General features: G+C 39.8%; 1 protein-coding gene across 1 annotated transcript; it reads right to left on the bottom strand.

The window, feature by feature from the left end:
- Window positions 1–2,603: 2,603 nt before the first annotated feature.
- LOC127972331 (arylacetamide deacetylase-like) lies at window positions 2,604–25,730 on the bottom strand. Its single transcript, XM_052575770.1, has 5 exons — window positions 25,190–25,730; window positions 23,775–24,003; window positions 22,681–22,750; window positions 6,421–6,592; window positions 2,604–4,342 (listed from the first exon to the last, which is right to left on the bottom strand). Exons 1-5 carry the CDS (start codon window positions 25,331–25,333, stop codon window positions 3,722–3,724), a joined length of 1,236 nt encoding a protein of 411 aa, XP_052431730.1. The 5' UTR covers window positions 25,334–25,730; the 3' UTR covers window positions 2,604–3,721.

The raw sequence follows: 25,730 nt of genomic DNA, 5'->3' as shown, positions 1-25,730 counted from the left end.
AAAAAACATTTTCCAAATGTTCAGTGTTGGTTCTGGGAATATAATTTTTTTTACAGTTTTCTTGACGTTAGAGTAACATTTTTAAAAGATGTGATGTATGAAAGGTATGAAGGAAGTTAAAAGTTCTTTCAACTTAATTTTGATGTAAAATTCAACATTCTAGGAACATTGACTTGTAACATTCCAAGAACATAAAAATGTTGTTTCCTTAAGGTTAGTAGAATGTTATTTAAAGGTTAGTGCGATGTTCCTGAAATATTCTTTCAATCATTCAAACACTTGCTGTGAACAAGCACTCAAAGAAAGAGAAATAAGAACAAAACTTCAACTTTCTGAAGATGAAATAGATTAAATCTCTCAAGATGTGATTAAACGACTCCACAAACTGCATTACCAGCTTCACTTACAGTATAACTAATACTAATTACTAATTACTACCAGAGTGACTTTATTTTTGTCACATGTTCTTATTGAGAATTATCAGAGGTTTAGATGTTAAATAAAAAAATAAAATAAATGTATGCATTTAGCAGGCGCTTTTATCCAAAGCGACTTACAGTGCATTCAGCCTGTCAAATTTTACCTATCATGATATTTAGATGTTGACGTCATATTGAAAATGTTTAATTTGAAGTCACCATCATGGAGACCAGTGTTTGATTTAGTTGGGCTCTTGACCCTTAACTTTTGTTGAGCTGCTTCTTTTGCAGCAACTGCAGGTGTTTTCAGAAAATATGTTTTCTTTTTTAATAACAGACAAATAACTGCATTAAAGAGATTTAAATAGCTCAACCAATGTGAAAATAAATAACTTTATCAATGCAGAAATGTTTTTTTTTCTTCTGAAAACACTTGCAACAAAAAACACTTGTTGCAAAAAAAAAGCTATCTAGTAAGTCAAGGGACAAGAGCACAACTGAAACAAACACTGATATCCATGAGGGTGACTTCAATTTAGACATTTTCAACAATAGGTCAACATCTAAACCTCTGTTAAATATCAATAAGAATGTATTGTAGACTTTATTATTCATTGTTTATCTTTATTGTTGAATTTTAAATCAAAATTGAGTTGAAAGAACGTTTGAGGAACATCATAGCTTTTAAAAACTTTCCTTTAACATCAAGAAAACTGGAAATTGTTTATGTTTCTAGAACCAACATTGAATATTAGAAGAACATTCTTATAACAAAATTATCTTAGCTGGGTTAGTACTGTGTATTGTTTCCTGGATGTAGAGACCTTCACTCCTGTAGGACCCAATATAACAGGGTGCGACGTGGGACAACTCTTGATGGACGAGTGCAGGTGCGGGTAGGAAGTGACTCGTGTGTGTGCGGGATGTGGGGGAATAAAATGATTTGCAGGACTCCCGCAAAATAGAAATTTTCTAAACATAAAATGTTTAAAACATATAAATTGTTATTTATATGACAACTAATAACATTAAAATGATTAATGCACAAGCTAGGCAGAGTTTCTATTTATAACGTGTGTTTAAAGGGTTGCTCAATGTAGCCAATCGAAGACTGTTGATTTCTGGAATGCAATGGCCAACCAGAGGTGATGACTGTATGTAAGAATCCATTCACTGCAGTGCTGAATTTGCGTGTTGACGAATCTTTGTGACATTGTGATTCATTGTGCATATGTTCATTGTGTTCATAGAGCACAATGAATCATCTGAGATCGCGATTAACTGAGATGTCATCTTTTAGTGATAATAGCATTCTGCCATCCCAAACCATGCATGTAGCAGCCCATGCTTGCTTTTCTGTTAAAAATAACAGTGGTTTGTGAATGTAGATGCTTAGCCTAAATAGCAAATACTTTATTGGTAGCATTTATTCTGGGATGTTGTGGATTTTAGCATATGTTACAGACCCTTTTAATAAAATTTTCTTTGATGTGCTGAAAAAAAAAATCTACTTTTGCGGGCGGGAGCGGGACAAAACAAGGCCGGGAGCGGGACTAGATAAGATATTTTTTTCTGGAAAATCCGTCCCGCGCAGGTCTCTATCTGGATGATCCACAATTAATGAATGCTTGTTGGTCCTGACCAGTTCAACTGCCTGCTGTTCTGCAGAAAAATCCTCTAGCTCCTGCACATTCTTTGGTTTTCCAGGATCTTCTGTATATATCAATTATTTATTTTGTCTGTATGCCATATTACTTTTAGCACGCTTTCAGATTGTAAGCTGCTTTCTGACATACAATGCTTGATATTTAATTTCTTTTGGAATTTAATTTTAATGTCATTTTTTCCCCCTGAAACATAAGAAACTAAGTTTTAACTAAATTGATTCATTGATCTGTGTATAAGAAAAGCAATTGATTCATGGAAATTGTGTTTGTTTGCCATCATGGTCCTGATAAATGATTGCTCCATACCATTTCTCCATCTTTCAGTGAGGCACTTTAATTTGTTTAGGAAGAGCAAAAAACTGCAGCTTCAAGACATGGTGACATGCCATTTCTCAGTTCTCAGAAGCAAATGACTTGTACCTACTGAAGACTTGATCTTACTTTGGCTACGTTCACACTGCAGGGCTTAATGCTCAATTCCGATTTTTTTTTAAAATTAGATTTTTTTTGCAAGCCGTTCACATTTCCAATTAAATGAGACCTTTTGTGATCTCCTGTGTAAACGTGAAATGACCCAGAAGTGACCCGCATGCGCAGAAGAGTACTCAACGGAGAACGACGTCACTCGTTGTTTGCGGAAGTAGTTAACGTTAAACACGGATGTTTGTATTTGGCTCGGAGGCTTTTTATTTTTCGCTGGCATTGGAGCCAGGATCGTCTGTAACCACGCTCGGCCATTTCGCTGGAAATGTTTTCGTAAACCGCCCGGTTCCGATGAGAGCCCTCGAGTTTGGCCTGAATAGAGCGGTCACCCCAAATATTAATTAAATCTGTGACCTCGCTTCCCTTCCATTGATTGGTCTCAGCAGCATCGTCCGCCATGGTTGTTGTTTATCTTCTCGTTCCCGCCTACTTCAATGCAGAATTATGAAGTTTGTAGCGTATCAATGACGTGCGGGTCAGATACATGTGGCCTGGCCATTCAGACGGAGGTCGCATTTCAAAAGATCGGATACGTATCGGATTCAGGACCACATACCCAAGTGGCCTGGGTCACATTTGAAAAGATCGGATCTGTGTCGTTCAGACTATCATGAAAAGATCAGATACAGGTCGCATAGGGGCAAAAAAAAAAATACGGAATTGGGTCGTTTCAGCCTGCAGTGTGAACATAGCCTTTGATCTTATCATCTCACCATTTAAGATAAAATTTCAATGAACCCGGATTTTCATCAAACAGTTTACTGCATATCAAACCAAACCTTTCAAAACATCAAGCAATCAGTGATAATTGTAATAGGCTGAAATAAAAATAATCGTAAAATAAAATAAATAAATAAAATAAAACACTATTAATGTCATATTAACTTGCTGAACAACTTAATTAGTAACATATACATAGTTAACGGATTAGAAAATAATTCAGACCAGTGTTTCTTAAGACCGAGTTTGGTCATAATAGGAATGTTTGTACCATTTTGGATTAATACAATCAAAAGTGTGCCCTTTTAAAGATAAAAGTGGTACACTGTAAACAACAGGAAAAACAAAACAAATGAAATAAATAAGACAAAACTTATATGGACCAGTCAGCCAAAACTGATGCACAAAGCACTGTTGCATTCTACATTGATTTTATAGATTTTGCTTAAGCCATAATACAAAGTTCTCCATCATTCTGTGTCCAATATCAAAGTCTGTGGGCCACGTTGTGAACATCAGTGCACCATGAAATCCACCAGGGTAATGTTCATGAGTGACATCAACTCCAGCATTCCGCAAACGTGTGACATACATCAAGCCGTCATCTCGCAGTACATCATACTCACAGGTCAACACATAAGCCTTCGGCAGTAAACGCAAAGCTGTGTCAGGCACCAGCAATGGCGAGGCTCGTGGATCTGCAAGCAAGTGATGAAGACCAACAGAGTGCACTGAACTTTTTCCGGTGACCACAGGTGGAGCACTGTAGTTGTATGTCCGACGGTATGAATCGGGTAAATATGAACTCCAATTGACAAACTTAAGCAAAGCAGCTGATTCATGGTTATTGTGTCTGTTTGCCATCATGGCTCTCAAAAACGACTTGTCGCTGGTGAAGTACTCACTCCAAAACCTCACCATCAGTGTGCGGGGCAGTATAGGCATGTGCTGGTTCTGCTGGTATGAGGGAGTGTTCAGATCCAAGGCTTGCAGGACAGGGTAGAGTAGAGCTTGGGCTTTTAGCTGGATATGCTGTTCTGGGTCCTTCTGCAACTGAGTATACATAAAAAATAAATTAAACGTTTGATAATATGTGACCCTGTAGCACAGAAGCAGTCATATGTAGCACAGCTATAGTTGTAGCAATATCCAGTAATACATTTTATGGGTCAAAATGATCAATTTTTCTGTTTTGCCAAAAATCATTAGTATTTTAAGTAAAGATCATGCTCCATGAAGATGTTTTATAAATGTCCTACCATTAAATTTATCAAAACTTCATTTCACATAAAGGCAATTTTCTCAATATGTACTTTTTTTTTTTTTGCACCCTCAGATTCCAGATTTTAAAATAGTTTTATCACCAATATTGTTATATCCTAGCAAACAAAACATTGATGGAAAACTTATTTATTCAACTTTCAGATGATATATAAATCTCAATTTTGAGAAATTGACCCTTATTACTGGTTTTGTGGTCCATGGTCAAAATTGATCAAAATAAAAGCAAACTTAATAAAGCAACTTCAGATTCACTTTTGCTTTTTTTGACCACTTATAATTTAAGCACTGCTGAAGAAAGTTTAAATAATTATTGGTAATTGGTAATTATTGTTACCAGATACCTGGTTCATTATTACATTATTATTATTATTATTATTATTATTATTGTATATTACTGTAACGCTAACCCTAAAATAAATTAAAAATAAATAAGGGAAAACTTAAATCACAAATTGGGTCTAGATTAACAAAATATATACTGTTTACTTGTTTACACTGTCTAATAATTCAACAAGAACAAAATTATGTGACAATGGTCGATGGACACCAAAAACAATCCACCCATTGAGGTCTAGATCAAATAGTAAAAAGTAAAAACTTGAAATTACAGGCTGACTGAACATGAATGAATTTCATCACAGCATTTTGCAGTGTAATCAGTAGTGTTTATGCCCCTCATTTGCCTTTATGCACTCCTGACAATGTCTAGGCAGGCTTCTGATGAGATGATGGATGGTGTCCTGGGGGATCTCCAGTCAGACCTGGATCAGGACATCAGTGAGGTCCGTCCGTGGTGCTACTTGGCAGCTTCGTAAAATGGTTCTTTATTGAATTGAGGTCTGTCAAACCTCAGGGCCAGTCAACAGCATCAATGATCAGCATCAAAGCATCTCATGAGGCCAGGCATTGTACTGCACCAGGAGGAACCCAGGGCCCACAGCACCAGTGTAAGATCCCTGCAAGATATTCCTTCCCAGACCATCAATGACCCATTGGCAAAACAGTCTTGCTGGATGATGTTGCAAGCAGCATTTCCAAACTCTTTCACATCTGTCACACGCTCAGTGGGAACCTACTCTCATCTCATCCATGAAGAGAATGGGGTGCTAATAGTGGACCTGCCAATTCTAGTGTTCTCTGGCAAATACCAATAGAGTTGCACAGTGCTCTCATGCCTGCCCTCCTGGGGGGATTTTGGAGGCCTCTGGAGGATTTCCTTCTGTTCCTTCTTGCAGGAGAAGATACTGGTCCTGCTGCTGGGTTGTTGCCCTTCTTTGGCCCTGTTCAGATCTCCTTGTGTAACGGACTATCTCCTGATATATAGGACACCCACCAAACCTGAAGTGACATTGTGGAGGAGCTGGACTACCTGTGCACCCTCACTGGGCTGTATGTTCTACCTCATGCTACAAGTAATGAGAAGGACCCTAACAAGACACAACTCTAGAGACAAATCAGTAATGAAGATAAAGATAGAGCAGATTTCTGTGACCCCCGCCTGCAAAAGCATTCCTTTTTAGGAGGTTTCTTGCTGTTGTCACTCCAGTGCACTTGTTGTAACTTTCATTTGCTCCAAAACAGGAGAAACTCTCTCACAATCACTTAAGCTTCCTACCTGAACAGATTGATAACCCTGAAGTGTAAATGACTTGATGTTATACTGTCATGATTGAGTGTGTAGATGGAAACAAAAAATGTAGATGGAAACAAAAATGTGATGAAAACATATTACAGTAGGTAACTAAAGGTATAAAGCACAACATTTATAGATATAATTCATAGATTTTTTGGAGTCCTTTTGTACAAATCGTACTGTAGTCATTCATGTGTAATTTTCCATATCTTACCTGCTGAGCCACAGCAGCTGCAAGGTTGCCTCCTGCACTGTCTCCTGACACAGCAATCCGTTCTGGATTGATATGGTATCCCTTCAGAACATCAACACGAAAGATGAACTTCACCACACGGTACACATCCTCAAACTGGGCAGGAAAATGATAAGCTGGGGCAAGACGATACCTGCACAAAGCAAATTATGTTGTTATTGTTCTTCTTATCCCATTTTTCTGTCAGAATAAAACTTATCGTTTTGAATAGTAAGGTTTTCCACAGATAGCATGACAGGTTTGATGTGTTTATATTCAATTAAAAGAAAGGACAAAAAAAGTGTAATGTCTGTAATAGAATCTGATCTTGTTCTGTGTTTGTTGTTAGTTTGCAAGCTCCAATACACCGTTTCACTTTCCATCACAAGCCCTAAAGCCTCTTTATTGTATTACTCATCACTATCTTTACTTTTACTTTTCTGAGTCAAACGTTAGTGAATGCAAGATCCCTCACGAACCCAGCAAAGGTAAAAAGTTAGCATTAACCATCATTTTTCTTACTTAAATTAGTGGAGAACAGCTTAAAACCCCAAAAGGCTATTATAATTACAATATTCCACATGCTGCCCAATGCCCCCTTCAAACAGATGTGCCAATGGAATGCTATAAACATACTGTATGGTGAATATGTCTATATCTATGCTATACATTATGTACAAAAAGACCTATAAAGCACAGTTTAAATTGAGAGTTTAAATAGACAAATGGACAAAGGACAGTTTAAATCCCTATACTAAAATTAAAATAATAAAGAAAACACACACTCAGTATTAACAGATGAGATGAATGTTCTGCATGAACACACACATTCACTCTGAAAACATTAACCTGATACTGTCCTTTTTTTATTCTGTAAATTTAGGGAACTTAGGGAAAATTTATATTCAATTACACGCTGTTATCCCTTAACATTTACTATCATAAAATGCTTGAATTACATACACATCGGCATTCAAACCTAACGTTAACATCCAATTACAGATATTTTGCAAAATTAGTATTTATTTGTTGCATATTAATTCAGTCTGTTCGAAGTGGTGCCGCTCTTTAGTTTAAGGCAGACTGTCAGGATGAGCCTTCATGCTAAATAGAAACACTTGCATGAACATGTTACATTTAGAGATAAGGATATAACTGTAAAATTAAAGTTTTCACTGAGGAATCATATCACACACTAAAATACATGCATCTGTCAAAGTGTCTGAAGGGATGAGCCATGTTAAGTTAATGCATTAACTTAAGTAAAAAAAAGAGAGCATTCCAATGTTTTGGGCAGCTTAAATCATGCACCTTTCCCTGAAGCAGTTCACTGTTTATTCCACTATTAGATAAATTTGCTTTCATTTCGTCCACAGAAATGTGTTCAGTGGTATAATTTGACACAACTGACAGAAGTTTTCCCTGCACTGTGGGTTGACGCGACTAATCAATAATGACATTATGCCCTAGACTATAATATCAATATACTTGAATAGTGGAAGCACATAGTGAAAGCAAAAAAGCTAAATCCATGCAGGAGGTGCTCACCAACAACTCGTTCCCTCGAGGGACTATGGTAACATGCGTAACCTAGAGACGTTCCTTTCCAGGAACTCGAGCTGTGTCGAAATGCCACAGGGAACGATGTGCCCACACTGCCAGACTACCAAATCCCTGCCTAGTGTGTATCCGAAAAGCACATCTTAGGACGAGAGAACAGAAGCGCCTGGAGTGACTGGCATATCTAGGCCATAGAATTTTGCAAATGTGGAGGGTATGGACCTTCCCGCAGCGTTGCAGATGTCCAGCATGGACACATGTTAGGAAGGCCTAGGAGACTGCCACACCCTGAGTAGAGTGAGCCTTGGCTCCTGACAGCAGGGAAAGACCAGAGGACTCATAGGTGGTGTTGATAGTCTCAACTCAAAACCCCTTTTGGGGGGACCGTAGCATATTAGCAATTTGTCCGATTTTCTCCACAGGGCAGCTCTGTGGTGGTATGCGTCCAGTGCTTGAACTGGACACATACAATTTAGCTTCTCTTGGTCGGGCTCCTGAAAGGGAGGAGGGCAGAAGGCCTGCAGCCGTACAGGTTGTGGTGTAACAGAGGGAACCTTAGGAACATATCCCGCTCAAGGGTATATGAACGCTTTGGCCCATGCTGGGCACAAAGTCAAGATAGGCAGGGGCCACTGAGAGGGCCTGAAGATCTCCAACTCTCCTCAGAGAGGTAAGGTAGTTTTGAGGGTCAGATGTCTGTCTGATATATCTTGTATTGGCTCGAATGGAGCTTTACAAAGAGCCTTTAACACCACAACCAAGTCCCACGGGGGAATACGGGACCGTACTGGAGGTCTCAGCCGCAACGCACGGTGGAGGAAACATGTAACTAAGGGGGTCTTCCCAAAGACTGACCATCAAGCGGGACATGGTAGGCTGCAATGGCCGCCACGTAAACCTTCAGCATGGAGTGGGTCAACCCTGCAGAGAACCGGGCTTGTAGAAACTCCAGAACTGTACCAACTGGGCAGTTAGCTGGGTTAAGCTGATGGTCTCTGTACCATGAGGTGAAGAGTTTCCACCTCGGGGTGTACAGTTTCCCTGCTGAGGGAGCTCTGGATTGGAGGATGGTCTCAACAACCTCGGTTGATGGACTGGATGCTATGAGTTGTGCCCCTTCAGGGGCCACACCCACAGCTTTCACAACTCCGGGCGAGGGTGGATTATTGTGCCCTGTGCCTGTGAGAGTAGGTCCGTCCTGATCGGTATCTCCCATGGAGAGCAGTCGAGGAGCGAGACCAGATCTGCAAACCATACTCGGCCCGGCCAGAACGGGGCTACTAGCAACAGAGGCACGGAGGCATCACCACATGACATTGCTAGTTCTAAGTGGATTGGCCCTCGGGGAAAATCCCTTGGTTCTCTGACTCTCTCGACTGACATGAGTATCGACTCTATGAGCAGGGGACAAATGTGCCTGTATCGTGGTCAAATCCCACACTACGCCTAGATAGGTGGTTCTTTGGACTGGAGAAAGTACACTCTTCTTGCCATTCAGTCTCAAAACCCCCATTTGTGCGAGAATGACATCTCAGTGTCAAACTGCCACCTACTCTGAATGCACTTAAATTGTTGATATAATAGAGAATAAGGATGCCCTGCATGCGTAGAGGAACCAGAGCTGCATCTACAAATTTTGTGAATGTGCGGGGTAAGAGTACAAGGGAAGTACTCGATATAGGTAAGTTTCGCCCCCAAAAGCGAACCTCAGAAACTTCCTGTGTTGTGGAAGGATGGATATGTGGAAGTATGCATCTTTGAAATCTATTTTGACAAACCAGTCCGCGGATCTGATTTGAGCTACAACATGCGTGATCGTGCTTTTTGAACTTCAGTTTCATAACTGATCGATTTAAGACCCACAGATCTATGATCGGACGCAACCCCCAATCCTTCTTTGGAACTATGAAATACCGGCTGTAGAACCCGGACTCCCTGTCTTGAGGAGTGACCACCTCGAGGGCCTCTTCCCCTAATAGTGTTTTCACTTCTTGTTCCATAACCAGAGCATGCACGGGGCTGACTAACGTCGGAGTAACCCCATTGAATCTCGGCGGTGGAGAGCTGAACTGAATACGGTAGCCTTTTTCTACTGTGTGCGGGACCCATTGAGATACATTTGGCAGTAGTTTCCATGCTGCTAAATAATCTACTAAGGGAATCACTCTCTTAAGACTGACCTCTGGTGTAAGAGGCCCCTGAAGGGGCGTCGAGTATTTCAGCTCCGCTAGGCACACGGGCGGAAAATACTGAGCACATTGCTCACTAGAGTGCGCTGCACCCTGGATCTCTGGCAGGGTTGGTAGACCGGCCCCCAGAGGGCGCTGAGGTGAGATGGGCACCATGTAATGTGGTGTACGCCAGTCTACCCCAGTAGGGGCTGCCCTCTGCAGTCGTGACCGAAAAGTGTCAGGACTTCTTAGCCAAGGACCTCCCAGACTGAAGTATGGCCCTCAGATGTGCCTTAGGCTGGAAAAACCCTGGGTAAGAGTGTTGCTTCGGTCTCCGGTCCTGACACGGGGGAGCGCGGGCGGCAATGCTCTGACAATAGAGGCATACATGTCAACCCTCCCGATTTTTCCGGGTGACTCCCGAATTTCAAAGCCCCTCCCGAAAATCTCCCGGGCCGACCTTTCTCCCGAATTTCTCCCGATTTCCACCTGGACGACAACAATATTGCTACACCATCCGTCAATGGGCGCTGTTTCAGACCGAACAGGGACTTAGCAACAGCTTCTGGTGGAACGGCAACGCCATTCTGGCGTTGTATTGCGCATGCGCGAATTTAACTGCTACTTTGTGACGTTCTACTTTAGCGGTCTACTACGGGAGAACAGCTGATTTGCCGGAGTCGCTACAGCGTGAGAGATTAGGTAAATAAATGTTATGTTTTATGGCATATGACACTGTAATTTGCATCAGTTTATGATCACAAACGATCTCATTGGGAATCCCGAGAACATCTATATAGGTAATAAAAAAATATTTTATTTTACCGTGATAGGTAAAAAAAAAAAAAAATGATAGCTTGAATGCACTGTAAGTTACTTTGGATAAAAGCGTCTGCTAAATGCATTAAAAAAAATCTACCAGAATTGGTAGGTAACATTTTCTGACACAAAATTAATTTAAGCATTCGTCTTCCTTGTAATCAAAGTTAAAAGGCAATTTTGCTTACATGGTAAATCTAGGTTTTTAGACTTATTTACATCATACAATATTAAAAACTCCTCTTCTGACAAAAGATTGTCATTTAATGCCAAAAGCAATCCTTCTCTTGCTTTTTTAAATGACATTTTTTTGTTTCTCAATAAGTGAATTAATGCCGTGTTGCGCTGTCCTATTTTCCGTTGCTTAGTGATTTTTACGTTCTTGCCTACGGTGGTGTGACAGCAAACTTCCGGTCGCTGTAGCCGTTCCATTCGCAGCTGTTGCTTAAAGTCCCTAATAATAAAGGTTACACCTCGAAGTCAAGCGTGGCAAATTCAGAACAGAAAAAAGAAGCAGAAGAAGAAGGGGAAAGGAAGAAAGATGAGACATGGCGAATAAAAAGAGAAAATATGCCTGCAAATTCCTAACTGAATGGATTGGGTTGGGTTGGGTTTGCATAAATGGGGTTGGGTTGTGATGGGTTGTTGTTATTGTACATAATATGTATGTATAAATTATGTACAGATAAATGAATTATATTCTTCTTTACATTTGTTTATGTGTGTGGTTATATATGAGGCCCCCCCCCACGCCTTTTGAATATCTCCCTAATTCTGAGGTCTCAAGGTTGGCAAGTATGCTGAGAGGGCTGCTTCCACCCAGCAGCCCCTCCAGTATATATCATTTCTCAGAGTGAGATAAATGTCATTACATTCCTGAGAATTTAATGCAATCAAACAATCAGATGAGTAAACACGGTCTGCCTTGTTGATATAATTCATATCTAACTTCTCATAGTCAGATAAATACTGAATTTAATTCCTCAGAATTAATGCAGTTAACCAATCAGACAAGTAAAGATGGTCTGGTTTGGTAAGATTCACATCAAAACTGAAAATGATGCATGAATACATGCGTTGCCTCGGCAGCACGCGAGCTGCTTAGTCTCTAAAACAGTATTTATCTCCTCAGAAATAAGTAGCTGCAGCTTCGAGTTCACAGAGGGGACAGGAACCGCTGCTCGTGTTTCCGAACCTTGAGTATGAACTCTAGATCTAGGGTACATGGGTGGAGATAGGCAGAGCCGTCTTCAACCCGTCCCCAGATATGCGAGAAGCAGAGTCAGCCCCCTTATTTTTCCCGAGAGCTGACTGAGAGAGCTGCACTCCTCATTAATGCTGCTCGTTATAAAGTTTAGGCATAATATGCTTGTGAAACTGATGCTTGTGCAACTGTTGTCTGTGCAGCTGATGTTTATGCAGCTTATGTTTGTGCAACTGCGATCTCATCGACGTCCTCCGTTTCAATCTCCTCAGAGAAAGAAAGGCGGTGCATCATGGCCACCACTTGGGGGGAAGGACAGCAACACTCGGGCTACCGAACCCGGAAGATCGGGTAGATCTGGTGGGTGAGGTAGGAGATAGGGACGTTCCCGTCTCCATACCCTCCAGCAGATCTATCTGCGAACCAAGCGAATGCAGGTTCCACTCCACCTCAGTGAAAACGGGACAAACACCGCGAGGAACTCTGGCGAAGACTCCCCCTCGAGAAGAGTCCTCCGGGATCGAAGGATCCACACTGGCTCGTACCAGTGCAGGCAGTCGGCTCCCTCAAGAGCCGAAACAGTGTGCCTCAATCCCAGGCAGACTGTGTATCCCCACTCGTGAAGTAGCGAGGAACACACAATCTGAAACGCGATCTGGATTCGCCTTTCAGATGTCTTGTCTTAGCTTTGCTCTTTGACTACTGCTTACTCTTTGAGGAGCTAATAGTGACAAACAACAATAAATAAGACTGACAAGACAGAATGACATGCACACACAGAGCACTTGCTGAAAGATACGAAGCTGATGCCGGCTGCGCGGCTTGTGGCTTTATAGCTTCCTGGTCGCTTACTTCACCCCAACCATGATGTCACGTGCTTCTATAAACGTGCTTCTAGATTACACATGATATTCGCTGATAAGTAAATGATGATTTACAGCAATGAAACTGTTTTATAAATTTAATAATATACTTGACCAAAGAAGTGCAAGTCGGCGGCACAGAGAACTACTCTTTAGGTAGCAAAATATAAGCGTTCATTACGACCCCTCTGTTGTTGCGACTGACTGTATATATTATGAGTCACTCACGTTAAACGTGTTCCCCGTTGCGTTTCGACGCAGCTCGAGTTCCTGAAGAGGAACCACATAATCTATGCCTTGGTCCTTGAAGGAAGTCAGAAATAGCTGGAGCGAGAATATCTTGAAAAAACCTCAAGTTCTCAAGTGCAGTGTCTAATAAGCTTTCTGGAAAGCAGATGACTGGTGTTTTACTTCTCAGAACTTCTCACCAGCAGCATTAAACAGGTAGACTAAAAGTCCTAGTCCTGATAAGATAATACTAGTAGCTGTGTGCACAGTCATTACTCAGAGCAACTATGCATCATATTTACTTGAATATGTAAAAGGTTTCATTTAATTAAAATTGTCAAAAAGAGAACATTTAATTTAAAATTGTAAAATTATGTAATCAGCACAATGTTCCAAAGATGGTTACCTCACCATCAGCAGGGGCTTTTGACCGGAGGAACATTTTTATAGTTCCTAGAACTTTTCATGGAAGTACCCGCTTTTTGTCATGTTCGTACCACAGGAACTTGGTACTTATATATTTCTAGGACTTGGTTTGGGTGAACTTAATTAGCTCCTCCTTCAGAGTAGGTGAAAGTGGGGTGAGTTGTGCCAGTTTTTACTCAAAGTGACTTTAAAGTGAGATCATGACAGTAATCTCTTTCACTTTAGAATGTACATATATTTCAGGATGTGGTGCATCCCTCAGAACAATAACTTTGAATCTGAAATAAATTGTTTCAGAAATATAGCTTTTGGGAAAAAAGTGGTCTTGTGGCACAACTTGCCCCTGGTGCGGGGTAAGTTGTGCCTTTTGGGAGAATACGTTGGGGTAAATAGTGCCAGTTATTTCTGAAGCAAAACAGAACATTTTAATGTTATGAACTGTAATGCTATATAAAAGCAAGACAAAAAAGGTTTATTCATATATTGTCATCCTATTAAACTGTTGGAATAAGACATATTTTGTTGTCAATGCCACTTGTCAATGCTTTAGGGAAATATAAACTGGGATGTGGGTAGTTTTTTGAGCACATCACCTTCAGGGATACCCCTTCATTATTTTCTTTAAATGTGTGTGTGTGTGTGTGTGTGTGAGAGAGAGAATATGTTATCCTATGATTGATGACTACCTGTCCATCACTTTAGAGATGTTCTCTTATACCCTTTCTTTGTTACTTCTCCTGTCTTTTTCTTGGCGAGCATGATTTCACCAAGTAAAACATGTTCCTGGGTCAACATCCAGGAGCTTGTTGATCCAGGAACAACATTCCAATCAACTAATCAGAAGTGAGATATAACTTTTCAAGAAATATCTGTTTTAGGCTTACAATCAGGATTACGAGATTCTACTCACAGCTATCATTTCCCCCTATTTTTAGGACTAAATTATGGGTAGGGTTAGGTTTAGGTGTAGGGATTGGGTTAAGTCTATATTTTTGGACAATAATGTTGATCCAGGATCATCAGAAGATGTTGATCCAGGAACATGTCTTACTTGGCTAAATCATTGCAACCTTTTTCTTCTCCCTGAATCTTTTCAAGGTCATCCTGCAGATATTCATCTCCCTTGCCACCTGACTTATGGTTTTTCCCTGTTGCATCTCTTTCACTGCTCTGTCCAACTCCACAAGAGCAGTTGAAGCCCTGTCTGTCTTCCTTTTATAAGTGCGTGGCATAATGGGTTTTTGTGTAAAATTAAGAATGCCACATAGTTTGTGCTAAAATGCAATAGTGCAATGCACAATTACAAATTAATAATGTGTTGAAAATAATCATAAGTGGGGGTGAGTTTCGCCACTGGCACAACTTAACCCAGGCCCTTTTGCACAAATCACCCCATACCCAAAAATTTGAAAAACTAGCATGATCCAGCAGTTAAGAGCTAACATCATGCTAACTGTATAGACTAATGGTGTAGCCTGGTAAAGCACTAAAACATGTGTGAAATGTTTTCAAACTTTTCTAGAATTGTTCAGACGCTCTAATCAAAAAACCTTGATCATAGAAATTTTCCATTTGAATGGAATAAACAGTTTTTTGAGCCAAAATGTGATTACCTCTCATGCCTTGTGTCTCTCTTCTTTGGAGGATGAGTAAAATGATGGCTTTTTAAAATTATGTGGTCACATGACCAATTTCTTCAATGGTTTTCCAGAAACAAGGGGTGGGACTACTTCCCCCCTGGCACAAATCACCCCACTCTCCCCTAGGGTCTAAAACAGTTGATTTAGTCAGATGTTCATGGTTTTTTATCGCAAAATTGTCACATTTACACTCCATTTCCATTATCACAAAACAGCTCCGAACATGGTGTTCTCCATTTACCGTTTGTTGACATTTGTAAATGCCATGAATAAAGATGTCACTGTCGGCCACTTCAGAGGTCCTGCTGCCAGTGTGAATGCAACCAGGAAAGTGGCCTCCAGGAGAAATTGGTTCTATAGGAACGACCCTGCTGGCTAGTTCCTAGAACTAAGTTCCTAACTTGTACCTATTTTCCAAGTCATTAAATACATAGAAGACATTTAAAGCTGAATGTATCTAAATCGAAGGGCATTTCTAGCATGAAACTCTAGATGGCGCATTATAGTAGATCCAACTCAATATGACATAATGACATCATCATGTCACAGCTAATTGGTTCTCTACTGTATCGGTAGCCAATGAGCTCACTGCTCAACGTTCAAATACTTGGTAAGTATTTGCTGTAGCAGTTTTCAGCGTGCTTCAGAGACCCTCCACCTTCCCCAGGTCCACCTGTATAGATCTGCTATGGTGTGATCATGTATGCACGGGGGTTATTTTTGTTATATGTGCAACAGCTGTATTTGTTACATACACACAGCAGCATGTTGTGGATGCTTGCTTGTCCTGTTACTTGCTCTGCTGCTGGACCAAACACATTAACATTGCATTTACACTAGCATGATAATCACTCCGAGAGTTGTCATGACAGAACTTACATTAAGAGACAATACTCTTACTACTGGTCGACCTGTACAGCCATCAGTGACTTTTCTTCCTCTGTAAACTGGCTTCAGAGTTTCACAGTTTTAGATTACAGTTTATTTTACAGCCCCTATACTGAGACATTTCATACATATTTGTCGCTTTGTCCATCCCTAATTAAACACTTTTCCTTGCTCAACACTATATATATTTGGGAATGAATCAAGGCTCAGAGTGTTTGTCTAGGACAAACTCAGTTGAAGTTGATTCGCGTCCAAGTTATTTCATTATCTGTATTCACAGAAATTTCCTGGTATTAACATTCACTATTTCATCTAACATTAACTGGCCAAATAATGTTCAAGAAAAACTGCATGTTGTGTCCCATACTTTACTATAATCTCTTTAGTGTTTCTGGCATTTGGACACCTGGCAGTCAGTCAAAGTTATTATAGTTTCACAACAGCACGCAGTCTGGCAGCAGAAAGTCAGACAGCCACTTCTACTCATGATCAAAGACTTTTGGTCTGATGAATTACTTTTTATTATTAGGTCAGTATGTTTCTTTTGCCTTTTTCTTTCAGTTTTATCTCATTTTCACGCTCTGTCGACACACCACATGTTCTTGTTTTTGCTCTTGTCCATGATACTACAGGATTCTGCTTTGGAATGCTGTAGTGTTGGCCCCTGCAGAGAGGGCTTACCCTCACTGCAGTTCATTGTTGATGGTTATAAGATCACAGTGGTGTCATCAGCACATTTATTTATCCTCTTCCTGCTGTGTTTGCATAAAAGATAATATGTGAGAACAGCGAGAGCAGCATGGAGCCTCTATTTGTTAAGAACAGAGCATCCAGAGATTGAAATTGTTCAAACAGAGTTAGGGTTTAACCCTCTGGAGTCTAAGGGTATTTTTGGGGCCTGGAGAAGTTTTGTCATGCCCTGATATTTGTGCTTTTTTCAGTTTCTTATAAATATCTAAATGGGTAAAGTCTAATATCACTGTAATCAGCACAAACTGGGCTATAATAATATGTGAAATGCATGCATGTACATGATTGTATTTTTGAGAAAAAAAAATGTTATGCATGGTTAGTGAAAAACTAAAAATGTTAAAACACTTGAATAAGGCCATAAAACACATACATAACATTGGTTCGCGGGACCTTTGAGAACTGGAGCTTGTAGCCTAGAATTTTTCTTTCTAAATTATGTGAAAATCATCTTGTTTACTCACTCACAGAAAACGATATATTGATTTACATTTTCTAAGACACTTTTTGTTGTTAAAAGTCATATGTGAGTAGGCGTCAACTATCATGAATATCATTGTGATTTACACCTGAGAAGACAAAGGCCTGCATAATGAGCTGCATAATGAGCCTCTCATTCAGCTGTGTCACTGAGAGTGAGGACTTACAAGAAAGAATGTGAGAACAAAATAAATCTATATAATTTTATGTTTGTAGTTTATTAAGAATATATTTAATTATCCCACAACATAATTTAATATCCACTTGGGGGAGCAGTTAAACAGTTTATTAGAAACAATCAAAGCTTACTTTCAAACAAAAATTTTTGGCATCCTTACTCCAGTCCTTACTACAATCCTTACTACAATCCTTCAGAAATCATTTTAACAATCTTATTTTCTACCAAAAAAAAAAAACAAACATTTATTATTATCATCATTATTATTTTTTATCATTATTAATGTTGAAAAGAGCTGAGAATATTTTTCAGGGTTTTTTTAGGGGGAATAAATTGAAAGAACTGCATTATTCAGCTCTTTAAGCAAACCACGACATGTATAGGAAGATACATCAGATATATCCCAGATGTGTTAATATATTTTATTTTGTGGTTTATATATTTTATTTTGTGGTTGAACCATCAATCTGTGGTTTGAATAATATGAAGGGAATTTAGTTGAAACCCAATAGTCTGCAGGATCTTATTTGTTGCAGTATTTCTGACAAGATCTATAGAGCTACATTTGTTCCCATTATATCTTATTTCATTAAGTAGGAAGGCTAAGAAAGTTTGAGAAAGTATGTTTGAGAAAGTATTATTATTAATTATAATATTAATTAAGTCTGTTAATATTGATTAATATTAATGAGACACCAGTGGCCGGTACTGTCCAAAATCCTCTTCAATACTGGGCATTCACACATGGGCACATAGGAACACACACTAGGTGTGTTTAAATGGACACTTTTTGCTTCCATCGGAATTAATTCATTCTGATTGACGAATCCGAACGTGGTGTTTACATGAATGCTGAATAAAGTGATCGGGTGGATGTGCATGCTTCTGATCGGATTTACTCTTTTGACATGCGCACACTGAATGAATATGCAGTTTCCCGCTGCTGTCGCATAATGTTTTAAAACACGTGATATTTATCTACATGAACTGAACCGCTTAAAAAAAGAATAATAATAATAATAATATATATATATATATATATATATATATATATATATATATATATATATATATAATAAAAGCGCCCATTTCCGCACCCAAAACTAGTAGTCTGTTGTTCCACTTCATAGATGCTAAGTGAAAGGGAAACTTTTATAATGACGGGACACTTATTTATGACACTTTATTCACCAGGAAGTACAGCTCATTCTGCATGTCATACGGCGTTACCCTTTTTCTGTATTCCACAGCGCATTTGCAATACTTTTCAGTTTCGGTTTTCAATCCGATAAAGTGTTCACATGGCTTCTCACCAAGATTACAAAAGGAATAAACAACCCCTTTCAATCCGATCAAAATTTTAGTCGGATCTGGCCAATTCAATTCAATTAACATGTTTACATGTGACATTTTTATTCTGATTGTGCTTCTTGTCCTATTATGACCAGATTAGTAGGGTCCATGTAAATGCAGCTACTAATGACATCCATGAACCCTCACTTCAGGGGGTGTGATAAAACCTGACCTTCTTCTCATAAGGAAAGTGCTCAACTGAAAACCTCCTTAACTGCTGGAATGGCAACTGATGAACTGTGATTCGAGAAGAGGCATCTTCCTTCTCTGTATCTGCATATGTTAATAACAGAAAAAGCAGATGCCTTTACAACTGTATTCACAACACTGAAAAAACGGCAGATGAGATGTGTGGCTAGAAACCCATCTCCCTCATCTACTATCTGTATGTAAGGCGAATAGAGAAAGAACATATCGCTTCTACCTCTGTTTTCACAATATTGGAGAGACAATATTGCAGTTCATGAGGTGGCTCACAAACAGTGGTTAAAGCATTGAGGAACCTGCACGAGGGTGGTCGTTATCCGGAAGTTCTAAAAGAGCTCCGAACCACAGCTGATCTCACACTCTGAGTGACGAAGCTCACCTTGAGTTCTCTGGGCACAGGAGCAGATTGAAGTGGTCCAACACTCTTGGTGTCATGACGGATGACTGACGATTTGGGATCCCTACCAAAGGTTCACAGGTACTGCCCCTTCCAGTGTCCTATGGAAGCCTTCTGCGCCCCTACTTTTTGGCGTAGGCCTTGGCTTACCACAAGAAGACCAGCTACTGCTTCTATGACATTACCCACTCAGTAAGATTGGATAAGAATGGGAAAACGTACCCCTACCACTTGGGACAGGCACGCTGCAGAAACTCCATGCTTCCCGAAGAAAGTTTCTGAAGCACTTACACACAGGAACAACCGTTTAGGTGAATATGGAAGATTAGGTGATTGCAACCCTCTTAGAAAATAGCAGGAAGTCTGCCAGGGGAAACACGGGCTCTGAGGCTATAATGTGGAATTTACACATTTGGAATCCACTTGGGTCTCAACATATAGAACCTGACCCTTTACCGGTTCTCAAAGATTCCTCGAGTGAGGGCCTGGTGCCGGACGCTCTGCCGTGTCTGGCTGCCAAGGTGATGGAAGAGCTTCACAGGGTCTTCTACCTGTTTGAGATGACAATACAAGAGCATACCGGCTCCACATGAAAGCTATAGAATCTAGTGAACACGTTGGGGGTTGTCCAGCCCGCAGCTCTACAAATATCTGTCAGTGAGGCACCACGAGCCAGTGCCCAGGAGGATGCAACACTTCTAGTAGAGCACGTAACATGAATGGGCAGGGCACACCCTGTGCCCGATAAGTCAGGGTGATGGCATCCACTATCCAGTGGCCCATCCTCTGCTCAGACATGGCATTCCCTTCTGCTGGCCTCCATGACAGACAAACAGCTGGTCTGAGGTCCTGAAGCTTAGTGTCTGGTCTAAAAAGCATCTCAATGCCTGGACATGACAAAGCAAAGCTAGATGACTCCTCCAGGGGCAGCACTTACAGGTTCACCACCGGATCCCTGAAAGGAGTAGTGGGAACCTTGGGCAAACAGTCAGGCTGGGCCTCAGGATTATTTAGCATCCCCAACTCTAGGCACGAATCATTGACTGAAAATGCATGCATGGAGGCCAATAGAAGCAAGAGCAGAGTTTTTATTGACAGAAACTACAGCTCGACTGTCTGCAAAAGCTCAGATGGGCCCTGCTTTAGTGTTCTGAGCACTAAAGACAGATCTCATGAAGGTATAGAAGGTGGCCGTGGAGGATTTAGCCTTCACTCCCCACTAAGGAACCTGATCACGTCATGCTTCCCCACCAACTTACTATTTTAGCATTATCAAACGCAATGGGGAGATGGCTGCCTGTAACACAAATGGGGTACTGCAGCCTGATGTGTGCAACCCAGTCAACACAGGAAGCCACCAACGCTGAAGCGCCATACTGCTCATTCCGTTTTCTTCTCTCAGTAGAGTAATCAAAAGCAGAACAATGTGATCGCTCGGTTCTTAGACAAAAAAGCTGAATATGTGCTGCTTCTGCTGCCTAGTTATACACACGCTGTGATCAGCGGCAGCTGGATGCAATAATGACATGCCAATGTTCATTGGTTCATTTAGTTTACACTCAAAGTCAAGAGTGACCAACTGAAAGGGAATCCCCCCTCCCACCCCTGCTCCTTATAAAGCTGGCCACCTCACCTGGGACATAACCTGACGCAGTAACCAATCCAGATGGGCATTTAACAAACATGCTGATAATAAAATAACAATTTAATGGCTGTAATAGAAATTTAAAAAAAAAGTTTAAATCCAGAGAAATAAGCAATTTTAAATAGTGTGCTTGTGTCATTGTGTCACCTGCCAATGATGTCATAACCCCTCGATTTCCAGTTAAGTTTTGTAGAAAATATGTAAACACCGAAGACGTTTTAATATATTATGCATTTTATTAGACAGGTGACGAATGCTCAGAGTAGCATTATAACAGAAATTCAAATGTATATAGTGTGATAAAACAGCGTTACTTTACGCTCATTCAGCGGCCTCGTTTTGCTTCGACAGCTTTCAGCCTCACCCAGCTCCATTCTACTACGTTAATAAATCATTAGCTCATCCATGCACATGATTTCTTCCAGAGTCCCTTAAGATTGCATCAGTTGTGGGAATGAAGACAACAACTCTCATGATTCCACACTCAGTTACAGCGCCATCAAACTACACTTTTGTTTCTTTGTTTATTTTGAATACGCGCCCTCCAGTGGCAAAAATTACATATTGTGCCTTTAATCCAAACCAGTCTCATAAAAATACGTACCTCTGGGTAGGTTTCTGCAAGACCATTTTTACGTACCTCACTGCATGTTTCACAACAGTTTCAAAGAGAAATGTCCACTGAGTGGTGCTAAAACACAGGTTTAATACCCCTGGCACGTTTTGATTACGTTAATCTAGTTACGTTTTGCTGTGTTTTTATCATGTTGCTTCTGGTACGTATTGCGGCGGTTCAGAATTCAAATACCCAGGGACCGTTGCTGAAAGTTACGCCCTAACCAAACCCAACCCTAAACCTACCCAATAGTGTTAACAAATGCATACTGATATAAAAACACATTTGTTAATGTAACTTATATGAAGATTTGAACTGCTTTGTCGAACCGTGGTTACACAGGATTCAAACTGGAGCTCCTCGTCTCTGAAGTCCATCTCCAAATTCCATCTCTAAACTCTGTGAGCTACCGAACAAACCTACCACCCCTGAAAACCCATAGATATGAACATGGATATGTGTGATGTTAATGTTCAAAAGCATTAGATTACAAATTTCCCAGCATATTAATATTTTAAGTCACAACATAATATTCTTCAATTAATTCTGCGAAAATAATGCTTTATTAATTGAAACTCTAAATTTGTATGAAAAGGAATAAAAGGTGTCAGAGTTTTACTGCCTCTAGTGTTCATTTATTTAGGAAACTGCAGTGATTCGTATTTATTGGTACGTATTTTGCGTCTCTCTAAAATGTGCACCCAAGTACGTTTATGCCATGAGACGAGGCAGCTTTAATCAGTCAATCGCCAGATCCTGTGTGACCTTGTTGAAGCAAGCAAGGGCTTTTATTAAATTAATAACATTTGATACTTACTCTACAGATACAATAACTGCGTTGAGCTCTGTAACCATGTGTCTGGCTAGTAGATCATATGGGCCCATACCTAAGGTGAGAAGGGAGAAAATATACTTTTGACTTTTATTTGATTAAGCCTCTAGTGATGAAAACAGTTCCCATGGATTAAAGCAAAATATATTTTACATGCTCTTACTAATTACAGTAAATTTTGCATAAATGCAGTTAACCACAATCATAAGCTTATAGTAAATACATGTTATTAATAATTTTTACATATTACCTAAATGTATACTTATAATGTAACAAGGATACCTTAAAATAAACTTTAACCCCTTTAATAACTGTTTTCTGTTTTTAGAACAGACCTTTTCTACAGTTTATTTACATTCTACGCAGTTTTCAGTATATAAAATGAAATTTGTTTTTTAATAATTAGAAAATTTTCCATGCATTAGAAAGTCATGACTTCACATTTATTTTGGCAGAAGAACAGTCAGCGAGTTCAAAAATCTAAAAATATCTCACTATAATTTCTGAAGCTGTCTACGCTACAGTGTATAATAAATACATAATTTCTGCACTTTGTTTAGGATAAAAGACTTTGAAAGAGGCAGAATTCAATCATTGAGTGCAGACTGAAATAAACTCCAGGGTTTTCAGAATTATTCTTTACCATAGACTAAACACCTCTGATTAGTGGTTGCATTCAACAGAAATGTGTGTGATTGGCTGTAATGCTCAATGCTGCAAAAAAAACAACACATAAATATAACTCTTTGATACAGTGTGAGCAGATCCAAATGTAATGTTGCATTCAACATCTCACCAGGTCGTAATCGATTTAGTTTAATGGTGCAGGGACTTTTTTTGCACATGTATTTTGAATATGGGATGCATTGTTTGTCCATTTTGGTGTCATTTTAATCTGACCTGCACTGACCTCATGCATGGCTTCTCTGCAGTCTGAATGGTAATCTGTCATAATGATGGATAATTAAAATCTTTGAAGTTCCAGTTTCAAGCACTCACATAAATACATTTAAATTACCATTAAGTATAAAAAGCTAGAGCACTCTGGTATACAGCATTGTGTGATTAATGGTACTCACGGGAGCTGCCAAGACACCATCCTCCTCCATGCAGGTAAATGATGGCCCTTCTTAGCTCCCCTGTTTCTTCTTGTTGGGTTGGCTGGTACACAATCACCTCTACCCCATCAAAATTATCATCGGACACCTTCACCCTGTCATCTGACACAGGCACTACTCGCTCTGCAATGGTGATGAACATCATAACTTTCATGTAGTTCAATAGTCCCATCCGCTCACTCAGTTCTGCCTGTGTAGAGGGGGAAAAAAGCATTAAAGAGTTGTTTTTGGCTTATTTTGTGCAAGAGCTCCCAGTGGAAGTCACACAGTGCCTGGTTTATTTTCTCAAAAAGGTTATGAACAGGGCAGACACATGGTTGATCAGCTGAGATCATCTCACTAATAGCCAGAATCCCATAATCTTTTGCTTCGGTGGACAACAGCCCATTGTTAAGCCACTTAATGTTACATGATGTTACTCCAGTGATATTCACAGCATTGAGCCTTAAGTCTCTTGTCACCAGTTCTAGTTTAGTCTTCAGTCTCCTTTGGTACAGTAATAGGTTAATTTTCTAAATCATTTAGGGTAGTTTCTAAAGCCTCCTAAATGATGGCACTACAAACACAGAAGATGTATGAGACAGAGGGTTTTCATCTAAGCAGATGAAAAATATGTATATTTCTTTACAAATATGTATTTATTAAATGAGAATGTTAACTCTGACAAGAGAAAGGCCAGTTTACAAGTGTGGTCCATTAAAAAAAACATTCATAGTATGTCCCAAAACTCAACAAATCTTTAGCTACACACTTAAAAGTGCTTTTATTCAGAAAAAGAGTACATGGGGTATAATCTAGATTGGTGACTTGTAATGCAGCATAAACATTATTTATTTATTTTCTTTCATTTTTCTTTCTATTTATTTAGTTTTAAATTTAAATCAAATGTTTCACATTTGCTTACCTTTTATAATGTTTAAAATTAAAGTTGGGTGATGCTGAGCAATGTTTTAAAAATCATGAATTTCATACATTTAAAATGACAGTTTGGGGGTTTGACGACGTTTAGACATAATATTGCAACACTCCCCTATATTTGAGGTGCATTTCTATTTCCTGCCATAAATTCCAGCTATTATTAGCCACAAAGCTTACTATACAGTTCTCGGATTAAGAACTAACATAATCTCTAAACTGTAAATCTGCAGGTGTGGTGTCATGCCAAACAATTCAAAGAAATAATCAAACGCTTATAACCGACCCGACAGTTGCGTAATCACGCTCCTTAATCAAACCTGCCCAAAATAATAACCCGACACCAGACACACGGCCGTAACATTGCAAATGCATGGAACTGGCATTACACTTTAGACTGATGGCTGTCAGTTTTACAAGCAACTCAATGCATGTTAACATACAAATGCAAGCAGACTTACCAACTGGCTTAAACTTCTGAAGAAAGAGTCTGCGAGCATTAGTTTCCATCTCTCCTCTATGTTATTCGGGATTGGTGAATAAACGTAATACGCTGTTAACGCGCCCAGTAACACAAACACAAACGCTCCTTTAGACATCATCATTCTGAGTTTGTTTCGGGTCTCGCCTGTGTCTTCAGTTTCCTTTTCTCTTCTGTTGATTGTCTTTTCTCAAAAGTCTTCTGCAATGCAAGTCTCCGTCAGCTGCTTTTATTAGTCATTGAGTTCTCTCTGTGTTAAAGTGTAATCCTGGATTAATTTTGGCCTGGAGCCAGCGAGATATGACAACACGTGTTAGTGTCATCTGATCGTGATACTGTACGCGTGCATGTGGAAAGCTGTGCGCGGCTCTTCTTCTCCGTTCTGTGTCTTGTGCAAAGAATATATCAAGTCGTAATGAAACGCAACTGGAGCTTCGGCGCATTGCGCAGGGATCCTCTCAAATTCCTCAGATAACCTTGCGGGTCATCGCATGATTTGGTCTGCCTCCTTATCTAATAGG

Source organism: Carassius gibelio, chromosome B15 (genome assembly GCF_023724105.1).
Source record: "Carassius gibelio isolate Cgi1373 ecotype wild population from Czech Republic chromosome B15, carGib1.2-hapl.c, whole genome shotgun sequence".
Lineage (NCBI taxonomy): Eukaryota > Metazoa > Chordata > Actinopteri > Cypriniformes > Cyprinidae > Carassius > Carassius gibelio.
The sequence above is the reverse complement of the archived record's forward strand: the minus strand, read 5'-3'. Positions and strand labels throughout refer to the sequence as shown.